This window comes from Haplochromis burtoni, unplaced genomic scaffold (genome assembly GCF_018398535.1).
Source record: "Haplochromis burtoni strain Fernald_Lab_line unplaced genomic scaffold, NCSU_Asbu1 Contig_374, whole genome shotgun sequence".
NCBI lineage: Eukaryota > Metazoa > Chordata > Actinopteri > Cichliformes > Cichlidae > Haplochromis > Haplochromis burtoni.
The window spans coordinates 297,536-314,189 of NW_024582735.1; the positions used below are offsets into that span (position 1 = coordinate 297,536).

Sequence of the window (16,654 nt, forward strand, 5' to 3'; positions counted from 1 at the left end):
AAGTCCCACAGGATCTTAGCTCGGTCATTCTCCACCACCCTTGGGGACGTCTCCCATTTTGACCTCGGGACTTCCAGGCCATACTCGGCACAGATGTTCCTGTACACTATGCCGGCCACTTGGTTATGGCGTTCCATGTATGCCTTGCCTGCTAGCATCTTGCACCCTGCTGTTATGTGCTGGATTGTGTCTGGGGCATCTTTACACAGCCTGCACCTGGGGTCTTGCCTGGTGTGATAGACCCCAGCCTCAATGGATCTTGTACTCAGAGCTTGTTCTTGTGCTGCCATGATTAGTGCCTCTGTGCTGGCTTTCAGTCCAGCTTTGTTCAGCCACTGGTAGGATTTCTGGATGTCAGCCACTTCCTCTATCTGCTGGTGGTACATACCGTGCAGGGGCCTGTCCTTCCATGATGGTTCCTCCTCTTCCTCCTCTTTCTTGAGTTTCTGCAGCCTGAGGTATTCACTGAGCATGCGGTCAGTTGGGGCCATCTTCGTGATGTAATCGTGGATGTTTGTTGTCTCATCCTGGACCGTGGTGGTGGTGTGGATCAGTGAATCAATGTCTCGTTCACTCTTGATGTCATCCATGTAGAGAAGGTGACTGACAACTGCTCTGTTCCGTAGTTGGTATCCGTAGCCAGCCTTGTCAATGATCTCACTACGTCATACCCAGCCCAGGGGCTCAATATCTTTCATGTTTGTTGGAGGTGATACTGAGCATTTTTGCCCAACCCATGTCTGAAACCAAATTTTCACCAGACCTGACGCGTGTGCAAAATTTCACGAGTTTTTGAACATGTTTAGGCCCTCAAAAGCCAATTCATTTGCAGAAATGATAATAATAACAATAATAATAAAAGCTGCAAGCAGCGATGGGTGGGCCCTCGCACACATGAAAATGGCACAAAATGTTAACAAATTCCTGTTGCACATGGCTCCAAGAAACTTTTTTGTACATCTTGATAGCTTACATGTGGGTGCCAAAATTCAGACTCACAGATCAAGCAGGGGCTTCTGTTTTGAAATTGTCTAGGAGGAGCTGTGGATTTATTTTGAAATACTCAGTGAAAATGACCATATAACATGAGAGCCTTCGTCAAGTTGGAGGTCTGTGACAGGTTACATGAATTTTTTAAGCGCAAAGCTGCTGCAACTCAAAGACACATTTGTCCAATCTCCACCAAACTTCACAGGCATGATGAGAGTCCAGCCCTGAACAGACTGATATGCAGTTTGTATGCAATACTGAGAGCGCCACCTACTGGGAACAGGAAATACTCAAACGGGTATAATCATAATCTAATTGAGACAAATTTGTCCCAGCAGTCAGCTAATATGACAAATTCTCAAATTTAGATACATATAAGAACACGTTGTTGACTTAAAATGACATTTTATTGGTATTGGGGTGAGTGTAGTAAACTAATAAGACAAATAAGAGGAGGAAAAAGCAGTGATGCTGGCACATTTGGGAAGAACTGTAACTTCAACTGATTGATCATTTAACACTTATTTCCTTGTCTGTTCATCTTTAATCTGACGTTATCATGGCAGTTTACCTGGTAAGAAGTAAACCATCTTCCTTTCGTGGTTAACCCGTAAGGTTTGTCCAAAGTTGCCTGGATAAGCCAAAATCCTGCTCTGTAGTATTTGGCTCTGGTGAGTCATTTCAACACGTTTATAAACTAAAGCATTAATTTCAGTTTATTAACTGTGTGTCTATCATGTCCTTCCTGATGCTGAAAAACAAACATTTTCCAAATTACAGGTTAAAATTGCTCATACTGGAGATTTCAAAACCTTATTCTTTTAAAATGTGCATGGAAGTATCCAAGCTGGGTTTTTTCAGCAGTTTAGGTTGTTGGGTAATTTTCACTTTGTGCCCCCTAATACCAAATGATGGCTGGTTCCAGCTGGGTAAAGGCACCACATAGAGCACCTGTGGGAAGTGATTTGGTGTTTTTTTTCTCCCAGCTGGATGGCAGGTTGGACGAAACACAGCGTAGCTCCATTAGATTATTTTTCAACAATGTGCCTCATACAGTATAAAACAGCCTCTTTAAAAGTATTAATGCTTGTACTACACTAAAGGAGCTGCAAAAGTACAACAGTAATCCAGCTGTTAAACATGTCATTCCAATTGAAAAAAATATTTAAGAACCAATCTGTTTCAATAGTCCCGTATGAAGTATAAGAAAAGTATATGAACAAAATCATTTAACTAGACGCCCCAAAAATACTTTACGAAGAAAGGGCATTGTATCAGAATTACATACATCTTGCAATCACAGTTCACATTATAAGCCATGTAGGACAGTAATTTGGAAATGTGAGCAGAAACCCATACCAACATCATGAATACGCACCTCAGACCATAAATGATTCATGTGAACAAATGTCACACGATAAATTAAGTCTTTTTAATCAAAATATACCAGGGATGTGTATGAATAAATGAATGCCAATTCATTTGAGAAAACAATTTAAAGAGTAACTTGAGTAGGTGAACTTAGGCTGTAGCACCAAGTTTAACTTTACTTCACATATTGGAAGTTTAACAAAAAAAAAAAAAAGAAAAGAAAAAATGCAATCAACTAATTTAGCAACGCAAGAATTATAAAAATAAAATAAAAATTAAGAACACAAACACACAGGCCAGGGGGCTGCTCGACAACCCAAAAACCAGCGATCGCAGTATTCCCCGACCAGTCTGGGGTGGTCGCTTGAGGGTGCTGGCAGTAGTTAGATTTGTCACAAAGCCTTGTATAAGGCTTGATTATTATAAGTTTACTGGGCTCCACTTGGTTCCAAGTAACATATCCTTTGCGAATCATATGGCGAGCGTGAACTTCAAAGAAGTATAACCAGACAGCTCAGCCATGATGTCTGCAGCTGTCCGTCTCCACAACAGGCTTTAGCCTCTGACGGAGACGATGACTGATTACTTATTCCTGTTATACAGTCTGCTGCCTGGAGCGCATGTTAGTGCATTAAATTCTCCACAGACGAGTTTGTGTGGTCACAAAAAAAATCTGGCAAGTGCCCAGATGTCTGCTTGGCCCCCATCTGATGATGACATTTACAGAGCTCTGACCAATCACCTGTGGATAAGGTGATGCACTGAAACCTTCCTTGTGATTGGTCACTAACAGGTCTCTACAGTCTTACATCGTTACCTTGGAAGACACAGAGCTGTCTACTAAAAGCAAACTACTTGCCAAGAAGCAGTGAAACTGTACAAGGGTGACACAACTTAGAACCAGACGTTCAAAGCAGAAGCTGCACCTTTGAAACATGTTTTAGCATTAAGGCACAATTTTTATCAGTTTTTGGTTGCGTCACATTTTTAAGTTTCACTACGACTTGGTGAGTCGCAGTATGAACCAGGAAAGATATTTATATGATACACACTTTATCATGAACCTGGTTTTTGTTCTTATGCCTTTCATTTACACTTCAGGATAAATCATTTTGATAGTCTGATGGCACATGTGGTTAAATCAAAGCAGAATACAGTAAGGTCACATCATTCACAGCGGTTAGCAGCAAAGTTGGTGAATAAAACAAAGAAGGCTGATTGAATGAAAAAAAAAAAATAGTGCTACCTAATTTCTAAAATAACTTCATTTTAAATCTCTGTAGTACACGAAGCATGACACTAAGGAATGATGACCACTACAGCTGTCCCGAGGCTTCTCAAGACCAAGTTACAACCCTGGTATAGGACCATACGACTCTTTGTGCAGTAAAAAAAAAATGTAGAGCATTACATTGAGTGTCTCTCTTCTAAGACTGTGCAGTACTGAGTGTGGAAATTATGACAAATGTTAGAACTGTGTTCAGTAACTTGAAATTTTGATGTTTAAGAGGCTTAACAGACTGATTTTAAGAGGGCAATACTGATATTTCATATTGTAGGATTTCTATTATTATTATTATTAAGACTAAGAGTCTTCAATCTACCAATTTGAAAACTGACAGGATTAGTGATTTAAAGGTCTTGAAGGAGTTATTTGAAAGCTGACTGCAGTTCTTTGAATGCGGCTCGTCTTTGTTTCTGCTCCTCAGCTTGCTTTTTCTTGACCTCTTGTTCCTGGCGGATCTCCGACTCAAATCGGTTGGATTCATTGATGGCCTTGACCTGTTCAACAGAAAAACACAAAGCTGCCTTAGTAAAGAAGTGAGAATCACAAAATAAAGAAGAGAATCCTCTGACCTCTAAACAACAGCTTTCAGGGTTTTCATCAATCTACTATTAATTTGTACCTTTAGTTTTTAATCAGTGAGTGAAACGCATGCACATGTGACATAAATGCTGAGTCATGTCAAGATGAGGTGATAGACTCAACCACTGGAAAATATTCTACTTCCTTGCTTGAAATGCTTTTGCAGCACATCTTGGATTACTGCCAACACTTATTACCACACACCAGTGTGTGAATGGGTGGATGACTGGATATGTAAAGCACTTTGGGGTCCTTAGGGACTAGTAAAGCGCTATATAAATACAGGCCATTTACCATTTATTACAAAGCACAGTCCAATCAGTAGCAGAGGATCAGTTTTTCATATTGGTGTGTAGAACTCACACAGTCAAACTCACACAGCCACTAATCACAACGTTGCATGTTAAGGCAGAGATCAACAACAAGGTCAAAAAATAAACACATTAAAAGTAAGATAAAAAAATAAAACAAGGAGAAATGTCTTAAAATGAACAACCACAGGGAGATTAATCTACACGAGGTCTGTCAGCTTTAAGCGACCTGATAGCAGAGGGAAGGATTATAAGTCCCTGTTTGTTCTACACTGAGGTACGAGGTAATGGCCTGAGAGCAACTTCCTGAACTCAGGTGACAAAACATGTCCAGGATGGATAATAAGGCAGAGGCCAGCCACCCTTTGGAGAAAGCTCATATCTGCAATCTCATCCTCTCAGTCACTACCCAAAGCTTGTCACCATTGGTGAGGGGCATAGATCGACTGGTAAATCGAGAGCTTCGCTTTTACTCAGCTCTCTCTTCACCACAAGAACCGATCCTCAATCGGTGAACAAGACTCTGAGATACTTAAACTCCTCCACTTGGTCAGGGATGAGTTCCTGCCCCAGAGTGGGCACTCCACCCTATTCAGCTGAGGACCATGGATATAATAATACTTTAAATATTTTCCAAGGGTCTCTTGTGTTCAATGTGGAAACAAGATTGCCCACAAATAATGCTCTCGCCAAATAATTCGTCTTGATTTCAATTATTTGTATGTTTTTAGGAGGTGCAATGCATCCCTGTTTCTCTGTGCCACTAATGAAATGATGTGTTTTTCAATAGAAAGTTGGGAATCATCTGGTTCAAATTTCTGTGTAGAGTTTGCACAGTTTCTCTGTGAGTTTGCTCCAGGTAATCTGGATTCTTCCCATAGTTTAAAGAAATACATACTAGGTTAATTGGTGATAAACTAAATTGACAACAGACATTGATGAAAGTTAAGTGCAATGACGAGGTGACATGCAATGATCAGAAAGACTAGGAAAATTCTATAGAATAAATCCTACTCTATTCCATTTCAACTTACTTTAGCTTCAAAAAAGGTCTTGGCTCCTTTGACCCCCTCTGTAGAAACATCAATTTCAGAGAGGCGAGCAAGGGCACAGAGGCCGCTGTCCTCTGCCAGCTCTCCTGCTGCTGCCTTCCTGAAAATCAGTAGGAACTGTGGAAGACAAGAACAACAAACAGATACTGATAGAACAGGAACTTCGATTCTGACTCTGAATTTTAATTTAATTAAAAAAAAAAAAAAACCCTCTTGCTTCACCTCTCTGAAGCTGAGCTTGTTGTCGAGGTCTTCATCCACCTCTTTGATCATATTCTTCAAGCCGATGTGCGTCTGCGGAGCTCCAAGCTTCTCCATCATCAGCTTCAGCTCCATTAGGTCAATGTAGTTGTCCTTACCAGCATCATACCTTGACAGAATTAAACAGAAGAACAACTGTTGCTACATTTGCTGAAAGAGTTCATGCTGGTTCTGACAGAAAGATGACAGAATACGCAGTGCATCACACTCAGGGAGGAAATTATTTGAACCCCTGCTGATTTTGTAAGTTTGTCCACTAACCAGTCTACAATTTCAGTGGTAGGTTTATTTGAACAGAAAAAAATCCAGAAAAATACATTGCAAAAAAGTCATAAATTGATTTGAATTTTCATGAATGAAATAAGTATTTGATCCCCCATCAATCTGCAAGTTTTCTGGCTCCCAGGTGTATTTTATACAGGTAACAAGCTGACATTTGGAGCCTTTTCAACTCGTTACCTGTATAAAAGACAGCTGTCCATAGAAGCAATCAATCAATCCAGATTCCAAACTCTGCACCATGGCAAGGACCAGAGTTTTCCATGGATGTCAGGGACAAGATTGTTGACCTACACAAGGCTGGAATGGACTACAAGACCATCACCAAGCAGTTGGGTGAGAAGGTGACAACAATTGGTGCGATTATTCGCATATGGAAGAATCATATAATAACTGCCAGTCTCCCTCGGTCTGGAGCTCCACACAAGATCTCACCTCGTGGAGTTTATGATAATAAGAACTGTGAGGAACCAGCTCAGAACTACTCGGAAGGAACTCCATCAAACATGGAGGTAGAAACATGCTTTGGGGGTGTTTTTCTGCAAAGGGGACAGAACAACTGCATCACATCAAAGGGAGGATGGATGGGGTGATAATCACCTTCCTTTAGCCAGGGTACTGATAATGGGTCGTGGGCAGTTATTCCAGCATGACAATGATCCAAAACACACGACCAAGGCAACAAAGGATTGGCTCAAGAAGAATGTTAAGGTCAATATTAAGGTCTCGGAGTGGCCTAGTCAGTCTCCAATCCCACAGAAAATCTGTGGAGGGAGCTGAAGGTTAGAGTTGCCAAACATCAGCCATGAAACATCGATGTCTTTGCAGAGGATCTGCAAAGACGAGTGGGACAAAATCCCTCCTGAGATATGTGCAAAAAAAAAAAAAAAAAATCTGACCTCCTATGATTACCAGCAAAAAGGGGCAGCCATCTGGCATAGCCGGTTGGGGGTAAAAGAAGACAACCAGACATTAATAATAAATAATTATTAAATGCAGAGTGGTGGACAAACTAGGGATGTTCCTAGTGATCAATCACTTTGTCAACTAAACAAAGAAAAAAGTTTTAGTCGTCTAAAACTAGGAGGCACTCAGATATTAAGGTGCACTTGAGAACCATCTAATAGAGCATATGAACAAACTAATAACCAAAAGGTATTTAAAACTATTTATCACATTTTTCAGTAATGACTTTGTCGCACCGTGACTTAAATGAGGGGCTTATCTGGAGTCAGGTCCAAGGGGCAGCAGCAGGGAATGAGGCGACATTTGGTGAAATGCAGAGAAGGCTGGACATATTGCTAATCCATCACCCAATGAGCAAGTGGTTTGGTGATGGTGGGAAGGAAAAACTCCTTTTTAAACAGGAAGAAACCTCCAGAACAACCAGGCTCAGGGAGGGGCGGGGCCATTTGGCGCAACCAATTAGGGGTGAGGGGAAGAAGACAGGGGCAGCAGGGTGGCACGGTGGTTAGCACTGTTGCCTCACAGCAGGTCCTGAGTTCAATTCCACCATCAGGCCGGGGTCTTTTTGTGTGGAGTTTGCATGTTCTACCTGTGTTTGCATGGGTTCTCCCACAGTCCAAAGACATGCACTTAGTAGGGGATAGGTTAATTGGAAACTCTAAATTGCCCATAGGTGTGAATGCAGGAGTGAGCGGGAATGTTTGTCTCTGTCTACATGTTAGCCCTGCGACAGACTGGTGAGACTTGCAGGCCATACCTAACCTTCCTGTATACCAGGGGTGTCCAACTCGAGGCCTCGAGGGCCGGTGTCCTGCAGGTTTTAGATCTCACCCTGGGTCAACACCCCTCAATCACATGATTAGTTCATTACCAGGCCTCTGTATAACTTTAGGACATGTTGAGGAGATCATTTAGCCATTTCAATCAGCTGTATTGGATCAAGGACATATCTAAAACCTGCAGGACACCGGCCCTTGAGGCCTGGAGTTGCCCACCCCTGCTGTATACTGTGCCAGCCACTTGGTTATGGTATTGCTAGGGACATCGTTACACAGCCTGCACCTGGTTTCTTGCCTGGTGTGCTAGAGCCCAGCCTCTATCAATCTTGTGCTTCGGGCTTGTTCCTATCTTTCATTCCAGCCATTGGTAGGATTTCTCAATATCAGCCACTTCTTCTATCTGCTGATGCTGCATGCCGTGCAGGGGCTTGTCCTCCTATGATGGTTCCTGTTCTTGCTCCTCTTCTTTCTCAGTTTCAGCTGCCTAAAGTATTCACTAAGCACATAATCAGTTATAGCCATCTTTCTGATGTACTCATGGATCTTTGTTCTGTGGTTCTGAACCCCTAATGTGTTTTAATTTGCTGTAAGAAGAGACATGGTGATATTCATAGGGGAGCACAGTTAGGGGGCAAGTTAAACATGCACTGGAGCCTGGAATAGGAGGTATGCCCACAGGGAGCAGAAACTGAAGGAGTGTCAGAAATAGTTGTTGACTAATTGACTTTGTTTAAAAAAAAATAATAATAAAAAAAAAAAAAAACCCTGACAGATTAGTTGACTGCCAAACAATCCTTAGTTGCAGCCCTACTCTGCACCTTACTAAATATCCCCTAAATAAGTTAAAATTACATTGTTAATTTGTTTTACAACGATCTCATAAAAAGCAACAAGATGAAACATGATGTTAAAACAAAGGTTTTCTATGGAATTATGTTTCTTCACCCTGAGTTGCAAAAGAATTTAACTTTCTACGTCTCCAAAAAGGAACACCGTTGATGATAACTGTAACAAATGTGCAGTAGGGGGAAGTGGCACACACGGTTTAAACTAAACACATTTACACAGCAGCTTATCAGTTCAAACTGGAATGTTTGAACTGATAAGAACTAATCTATTAGTTCTCACAGCTAGAATTACTCATGAATGGGGAAACGTCTTCTCAGTTTTTTAATCAATTTAGAGAATCCTGCAAACATGTAGTTGTTACTTAGTGTGTTAAGAGGGTAAATACACTGTTAAATGTAATTAAACTGTTAAATCTTAAACCAACTGTTAAATTGCAGTTAATGTCAGAGTAGAACGCTTGCATGTACACGCCAGCCTCTATCAACTTGTATAGTGCGTGCAAGTTTTCTTCCTGCAACATACAAATGTGATTTTGTTTCAGGAGAATGTATTTTCCTTATGTTGATGGCATGAAAATGTTTGGACATTCTGCAAAATTACGTGATTTGATTACGTGACCATCTCACAAAAAAGCAGAACAGCACCCCCATCGTGTTTCTACGTCAGTACGTTCGGTCATTTCATGTCATTTTTAACCTTCATTGTAACTGCATCCAGTTAAGGAGAGCACCGCTCTTTAAACAAAAGTGTTTTTAACTCCCAAGACAAATTTACAAGAACAAACTGTAAAGCCCTGATGTCTCAGGAACAGTAAAGAGTTTATGCCGTAAGCAAAAAGCACTTAAGTGGCCTAGACAGGCCGAGACAAGATAGAAACTTGAAGAATCTGGGTTGGGCATTGCAAAGAAGCAGCCATGACTTGTGAACATGCAAACATTTCTACCCCGATCTGATTTTTACTGTACTATAAAATTCTTAAACTATGTTTTTTTTTTTTTTGTTCTTTTAAAACAAAGTAGCAAAAACAAAACTTGATAAATTTTATGAGCTTGAAACGATCTTTGAATGTGGTTTTGGAATGACCATGTCAAGATTCTTCCTGCTGAGAATTTTAAATGTGATTTCTGGCATTTGCAGCAGGCAAATGGCATTTAGTTTAATTACATCTAAGAGAAGACGGACAGTTCTACACTACATTTCCAAAACAGGGCAACTCAATCAAAATCATCAAGGATTAACATTTCAGAGGAGGCTGCTGCAAAGTACATTTCATGAAGAAAGAGTAGTTGAGTTTACTGAAATTAAATGTTTGCAACATCTGGAAGAGGGTTCAGGCCAGCACACGTGAGACTGCCATGGGCTCCTGATGTCTTCCATAGGCAGAACTTCCTTTTTATTTTAGGTAAATCTCTTATTTGCAAAGACGCATAAAATGAGGACTGGTCTCCTAATACACCTCATAACGGTCAGACCTGCATGTAACAGGTTATTAACAAGACTCATGCAAAGCTGTGTTTGTGGTTTAGCCATTTATAGTCTTCTGTAAAACAACATTACCATTAACTGTAAATAACAACTAATTATCAGTCAGCACCATGTCAGACAACAACAACTAAAAATGAACTTCTTAACCTGACTTGAGTTGCCTCCATGTTTCTTCTTTACAGTGATGATGTGACATTTTTTTAATTGTTTTTTTGCAAATGTGTGAGTGTAGGCATTACTGTTCACCCTGGAAATCACATATGAAGGATAATGCAGACAGCCAAAGAAACAGCGCGCATATATCTATATCCATATTTATATCCATAGGGAGGAAGACAGACACAGTTGTTTATTCTGTCATTTGTAGTAGATGGATAAGGAAAGTTATTTCCTGTTTAATTACGATTTGAGCTACACCAGCAAACTGTCAAGTCAACTTCCTTAATCTCAGTGCGTAATCTCAATGCTACTTCCTTGAAAACCAGTGCCCAGTAAAATGACATTAAAATGGGGGCAGCGCTGTCTATAGGCATTTCCAAATTATAGCTCAATTTAACAGGGGGATATTGTGAAACACTCACGTTTTGAACAAAGTTTCCATATCTTTGATCTGCTTTCGAGAGAACTCTTTAAACTCAGTGTAGGGGTTGAAGACCTTCATGCTGGGTAGGGAGTGTTCACCAATCCCCTCGTTCAGCTCTTCTCGCCGCAACAGTTTAGCGCCCAGCTCCGAGTTTGCGTTGGCCGTATTCGCTTTCTCTTCCGAACCAGTGTGCTGTCCGGGAGCATCCACGGCGACAGGATCCTCGGATCCTTCTTCTATCTGCAGCCGACGGCTGAGTTTGGACGAGAGCTCATCTGTGGCCATTTTCAAACCAGGAAACTAATAATCAAGAGACGGACACATGTCTGATAAACGTTTTACAGCCAGAGAATACAGAAACAATACAGAATGTATGTCAAAATCACAAAAACACTCACCTTTCTTTATTTTTCTGTCAAATAATGCAAAGTTAACATAAATATCTCCACTCCAGAATGTACAGGACGCCAGATAACTGTTCAGTACGCTGTCACGTTTATCACCACACCTTTTAAAGTGGCAGTTAGCGTAGTTGTTGTAGGACGGGCGTGTTTTCAGACTGTCGTGCTCAGAAGCCACTAAAGCCTTTTAAGCCTCGAAAAGTGTCCTGAATTTTACAAAAACACAGGCAGCCCCTGTGTTCTTTTCTTTTAAAAAAAAGTAAAAGAAAAGAACATTAAAACTGTGGCTGTATTTCATTATCTCACCATGTTGCTCCACTCCTGCGTGTCTTCACCTTTCTGCACTCCTAGTTATCCTTCTTATCTATGTTTTATTTATTAGTTTTAATAACATAACATCCGACAATGTACCACACCGGGAAAAGTCCCATAGTCCTTTTAACCAATGGGAAAAAATGACTTATGATTATTTTAAACGTAACTCAAGCAATAAACCAGTGTTGTGTTTACACATATAAACAACTTAGCAGAGTACCAATTTTGGAACTTGACGACAAACAACACATAGTTGTTCCACTTTCTTTAGCTGAATGGTGTTATCTCTGGTATTTCAGTTTGACAGGCGTTAAACGGTATTTTTGCACCAACGAGTTGATTTACAAAAAGAACTTGGCATATCTCGGCCTGGTGTGCAGTGTGAGCTTAAAAGCAAAACTGCCCACTGCACACAAACAAATAAACAATAATAAGAATTGTAAGACACACCTAGACACAGTCAATATGTTCAAATTTGCTCATTTATTTACACAAGCTTTTCCACGGCACAAGCCTGTGAAATGACACTCACTACCCATGTGTATGCTTTGCACACTTTGTTTCTCCTCCGCACAGCATGTCCTGCTTGCGCTGTCACACTCCCACTCTCCTCTTCCACAGACCAGCTTCTGACACTGCTTTTTAGCCTCGTCATAAGCTGCTCTGCCACCTACTCTCTTACCAGATACTAAAAATAAGGGAGGCATGATTAGAAAGATAGTCCAATCTCACTCATAAATGTAGACATTAAAATACTTTGCAAAGCTCTTGCAAGAAGACTAGAAAAACTCACTCCATTCATAAATACATGCTGATCAAACAGGTTTTATCAAGGCAGACACTCAGCCAATAATACACAGAAATTAATTAAGGTAATAGATTATTGCTTTGATTCATTATTCATAAATTGGATCAAAACACTATACAGCTCTCTAAATACATCTGTTAAGACAAATTATGTTACATCCCAGAGCTGTCTAAATCTAAAGAGGTGCACCAGACAGTGGTCCATTTTCATCAAACCACTAGCAGCAGCAAAATGTAGATATTAAAGGAATTTAAACTGAAAATACAGACCATAAGATAAGCCTATATGCTGATGATGTATTGCCTTTCCTTCTGAAGACAATAACATTCATAGATAAGTTCTCATCCATATCAGACTACCCCATTAGCTGGAGTAGATCAACAGTTCTACATCTGAGCTGCGAATTTCAGAACACCTCCACCAGTTCACTACAATTAGGTAACATTAGATAATTAGGTATAGATTTTTCGACCAGGCTCTCACACTTGGTACAATTGAATCATATTCTCCCACTAAGAAGAAGAAGAAGATCCCACGCATTGGAATACTTTACTCATATCACTCATGGGAAGAGTCGCACCACTTAAAATGATGGTTCTGTTTCAAATAGACAACTGGTTCTTGCTGATCTCGAATAAACTCTTTACTGCCTGGTTTAAGTCACTAGAAAAAAACCATCACGTATAAGTTTGAAAACTCTATTAAAGCCAAAAAAAAAACCCAATGGTGGTCTACAACTACCAAAATTGTATTACTCCTTCTTGACCAATAGATTGCTTTATCTTTCGAAATGGATCAAATCAAGCTCGCCTGTGGCTGCACCTAGAAGAAGCATTGTGTGGGAAAGTGAAAATCTCTAGTCTGCCTTTCATAAGCCTAGAAACCATTAAGCATCATAACTGCTTTAAAAGCCTTAACATAAACACCTCTCTGACAGCCTGGTGGGAATTTATAATAAATAGCTCATTCTTGACTTATCCCATGTAAACTAACATCTATTTAACAATCCAGATATCTGCCAGAAACTTGCTGGTCCGCGTCCTTTGAAAGCTCTGAGGAGGGGAGGTCCATGGAGGTTTCCAGAATGTCTGGGGTATAATAGCAGGCCAGAGGGCAGGCAAGCAGACAAGGAGGTGAAGCAGATGTCCAGGTGAGACCAAACTGTGAGAAACAACAACCTCTAAATTCAAGGAGAACAAGGTTACACAGGGAAAAGCAGGTAGAGGAGGTCTACAAGTCCAGAGGTTCTGGCAGAGGTTATGTGAAGACTATCCACGTGGTTTAGTTGCTGTATCCCAACCTCACTGAAGCTGAGCATCTTGGCTGACGTAAGTGAATTAGATAGGGAAACAAAAACATCACATATAGTCCTTACTGCCCTATGCATTGCTAAGAAAATTATCCTCATAACTGCAAATGAAAAAAACAGTTTGTGTATTACTCAATGCAGAATTTTACTTCTAGATCACATTAGTTTGGAAAAAATGTCTGTCTCCTCAAAAAAACAAACAAACAAAAAAACAAACTACTGGATGAATTTATTTCTTATTGGTCTGCACTGATCAGTTCCTTTACTCAGTTGGGGGTGGTCGGCTATAGTCACATTTCCCTGTGTGGCTTGCAGGTGGCTGGGGGTGAACTCTAGGTCTAAGGAAGTCTGGCAGTTTTCTGGGGTCCTAAAGGTTGCAGCTGCTGTTTTGTGGCATACGTATGTCTGCTTTGGTCGGTGGTGGTGGGTGGCTGTGAGGAGTGCTGCCTTGTGGTCTTGGGATGTGGGGCCTGGGGTGGCGGGTGGCTGGTCTCCCTTGCGCAGGTCTTGGTGCAGGGCCCAGGATGGACCAGTTGAGCGGGTGGAGTCACAACGGGACCCACACACAGATTCAATCACAGACATCAAGGATACAGTTCTCACACAAGCTTTAGTGCAAAACGTAAAAGTAAACAATGGCACAAGGAGAGATTGCTTAATGTGCTGGGAGGAGAAGACTAGGGAGAATCTTGTGGCTTACTTGGCAGGAGGAGCGGAAGAAGCTCCTGGGAGAAGTAATATTGGCTGGGTGAGTGTCCAGAGAGATGGGAGTGTGAAGTGAATCCAACCTGGTTTGTACAGTGATCCAGAGCAGTGGAAGGCAGGAAGGTGGTGAAGCATGATCCAGAAAACCTGAAGCAGCCTGAGAATTTCCAAAATGGTGACCAGCATCCGGGTAGAGATGCAAACTGCACACAATGTGAGAACAAGGTAAGTTAATTATAGACGTGACTTGTGAAGCAAAGGTGGCCTGTTACTAACACGGGTTAGATAACAAACTGGCGAGGAACAGATGTGGACATTGGTCTTAAATACTGCCTGTTGATAGTCCTGGATCAATGACAGGTGAGCATAACAGCCACCGTGCAAGGGAAAGCACAGCGTTCGATACTGTCGACCATAATATCCTATTAGAGCCATTAGAGCACGCTGTAGGTATTACAGGTACTGCGCTGCAATGGTTTGTATCATATCTATCTAATAGACTCCAGTTTGTTGGAGAGTCTTCTTCACACACTGACGTTAATTATGGAGTTCCACAGGGTTCAGTGCTAGGACCAATTCTGTTTACATTATACTGCCTCGGGGAGGCATGTATGATCAGATTATTATGCATGCTTCCCATTAATGGCCTCATATTACCACATCACCCTATTAGAGCACATCACTCTCACACTGCAGGTTTCTTCTGTTAATTTGTGCATTTTACTCTGTGAGAGGAAGTTCTCACTCACTTCCTGTATTTATGGCTTCCTGTTTATTGTTGACTTCACAGAAAGGGACAAGGTGAAGAGAGGGAAGAAAACTGTTGTCATTTAATAGAAGTGCATTTTAGGGTTTTGTTTGCTTTAGTGTTGTATGTATTATTGTAAAATGTAATGTACACTTTAGAAGTGTGTGTTTTGTTGCTGGTGAAAAGTGAGTAAGAGGATGATTATAATATTTAGTCTCATGTATGTGTCTTACCTGGATGACTGTATTCTATTTGTATGGACTAGCCCATTGGAGGCAATTTTGTTTGTATAGCTTCAGAGTATTTAAACAGAAGAACTTAGTTGTTCAAGAGACGAGGACCAGGTCAGTGTGCATGTGAGATTCATTTTGGTTGGTTTAAGTTTAGTTATGTTTATTTGTCCAAGGCAGCTTTTGAGTTATTGATTCTTGTAAATATTTTTTGTTACAATGTTTGCAAATAAATCACCTGCTACATTGGACAGCATCTGTTTCCTGATCTTCTTCAGTCACTTTGGCCAAGCCATCTCAGTCATTTTGCAGAATTTGATTTCCTGCTCTTTTAGTTGTTCGACTGTTTTGCAGGGTTATACAAAAATGTTTTCATGAGCTTTTGACTGAGATTCTGAGGTTTCTAAAGCTACGACTGATGTCTGTATTTAAATAGACTTTGTGTCGCATCATACTAAACCTGTTCCCAGGTGCAAGAGGGACTTAAGAAGTTAATAAGTTGTATTTGGGGAACTCCTGACTGAGGTTTCCCTGAGTCAAATCACCAAGACAAGAACAATGACTAAGGAGTCCCTGTTTCTCTGCTCCACACAGCATTTGCTGAGCAAGCAAGCACTGGGCTTGAGGTTGCATGTACACACAGACCAGAATAAATTAATAAAACTCATGTGGGGAGTTTGCAGTGAATGAAAAAAATATTCCAGATGACTGTCACCAAAGCAGTTGCTAACAGGAAGTCATATGATTGTTGGGTTCTCTGTTGTATTACTGTAGGGTCTACCTTACAATACAAAGCACCTTTTGGCGACTGTTGTTGTGATTTGGTGCTGTATAAATAAAAATGAAACTGAACTGAAAGCAGTGTTTCTGAATAACACTGAGCATCTTCTTCAGTGTTATTCAGTCCCATCTTTGTTGAGTCCTCCAGCAGCTCCTAGAAAACAAGTTAGATGTGTAAAGGTAGCATGTGTCAATTTCATGCTGACAATGTTTCCATCCTTGGCTACAGCTCTGAGAAGAGTCAAATCAGAGCCAACCCAGCTAAGGTCCAAGCAGTTCTGGATTGGCCAGAGCTAACCACTTGAAAACATCTTCAGCGCTCCCTCGGCTTCTCTATGTCTTTTATGTTGCTTCAGTTGTCCAGTCTTAGAATATACATTGGCCACGCGTGTCAAAATTCACCTGTCATCCAGCCAAAGTTCAAGTTGCTACAATGTTGTCATATACAGACAACATTGTAGCAACATTTACCCATAATGTAAATCCTTAGACAAACAAAAGTCTCAGAGACGTCTGAGTGGCTGTCTGCCACCTGTCTTCAAAACAAAACTTCTCCCACTCTCCC

At 40.8% G+C, this 16,654-nt stretch overlaps 1 protein-coding gene across 2 annotated transcripts; it reads right to left on the minus strand.

The window, feature by feature from the left end:
- Nucleotides 1-1,378: 1,378 nt before the first annotated feature.
- Nucleotides 1,379-11,325, minus strand: efhd2 (EF-hand domain family, member D2). Of its 2 annotated transcripts, none has more exons than XM_005943466.2 (5): nt 11,192-11,325; nt 10,792-11,093; nt 5,814-5,961; nt 5,574-5,708; nt 1,379-4,143 (listed from the first exon to the last, which is right to left on the minus strand). In XM_005943466.2, the coding sequence occupies exons 2-5, from the start codon at nt 11,076-11,078 to the stop codon at nt 4,012-4,014; spliced, it is 702 nt and encodes a 233-aa protein (XP_005943528.1). In that variant the 5' UTR covers nt 11,079-11,093; nt 11,192-11,325; the 3' UTR covers nt 1,379-4,011. The 2 variants fall into 2 exon arrangements, with proteins under 2 accessions (XP_005943528.1, XP_042084941.1); XM_042229007.1 differs by having other exon boundaries at nt 10,792-11,119; nt 11,192-11,304.
- Nucleotides 11,326-16,654: the final 5,329 nt, after the last annotated feature.

Bases quoted from the DNA above. Each gene is read 5' to 3' on its own strand.
- efhd2 (XM_005943466.2), bottom strand. From the start codon at position 11,078: ATGGCCACAGATGAGCTCTCGTCCAAACTCAGCCGTCGGCTGCAGATA. The intron at 5,962-10,791 runs GTGAGTGTTTCA...AATTCTGTCAAG, and splicing joins ATGGAAACTTTGTTCAAAAC to GTATGATGCTGGTAAGGACA. The intron at 4,144-5,573 runs GTAAGTTGAAAT...TCTGTTGAACAG, and splicing joins AGACCTTTTTTGAAGCTAAA to GTCAAGGCCATCAATGAATC.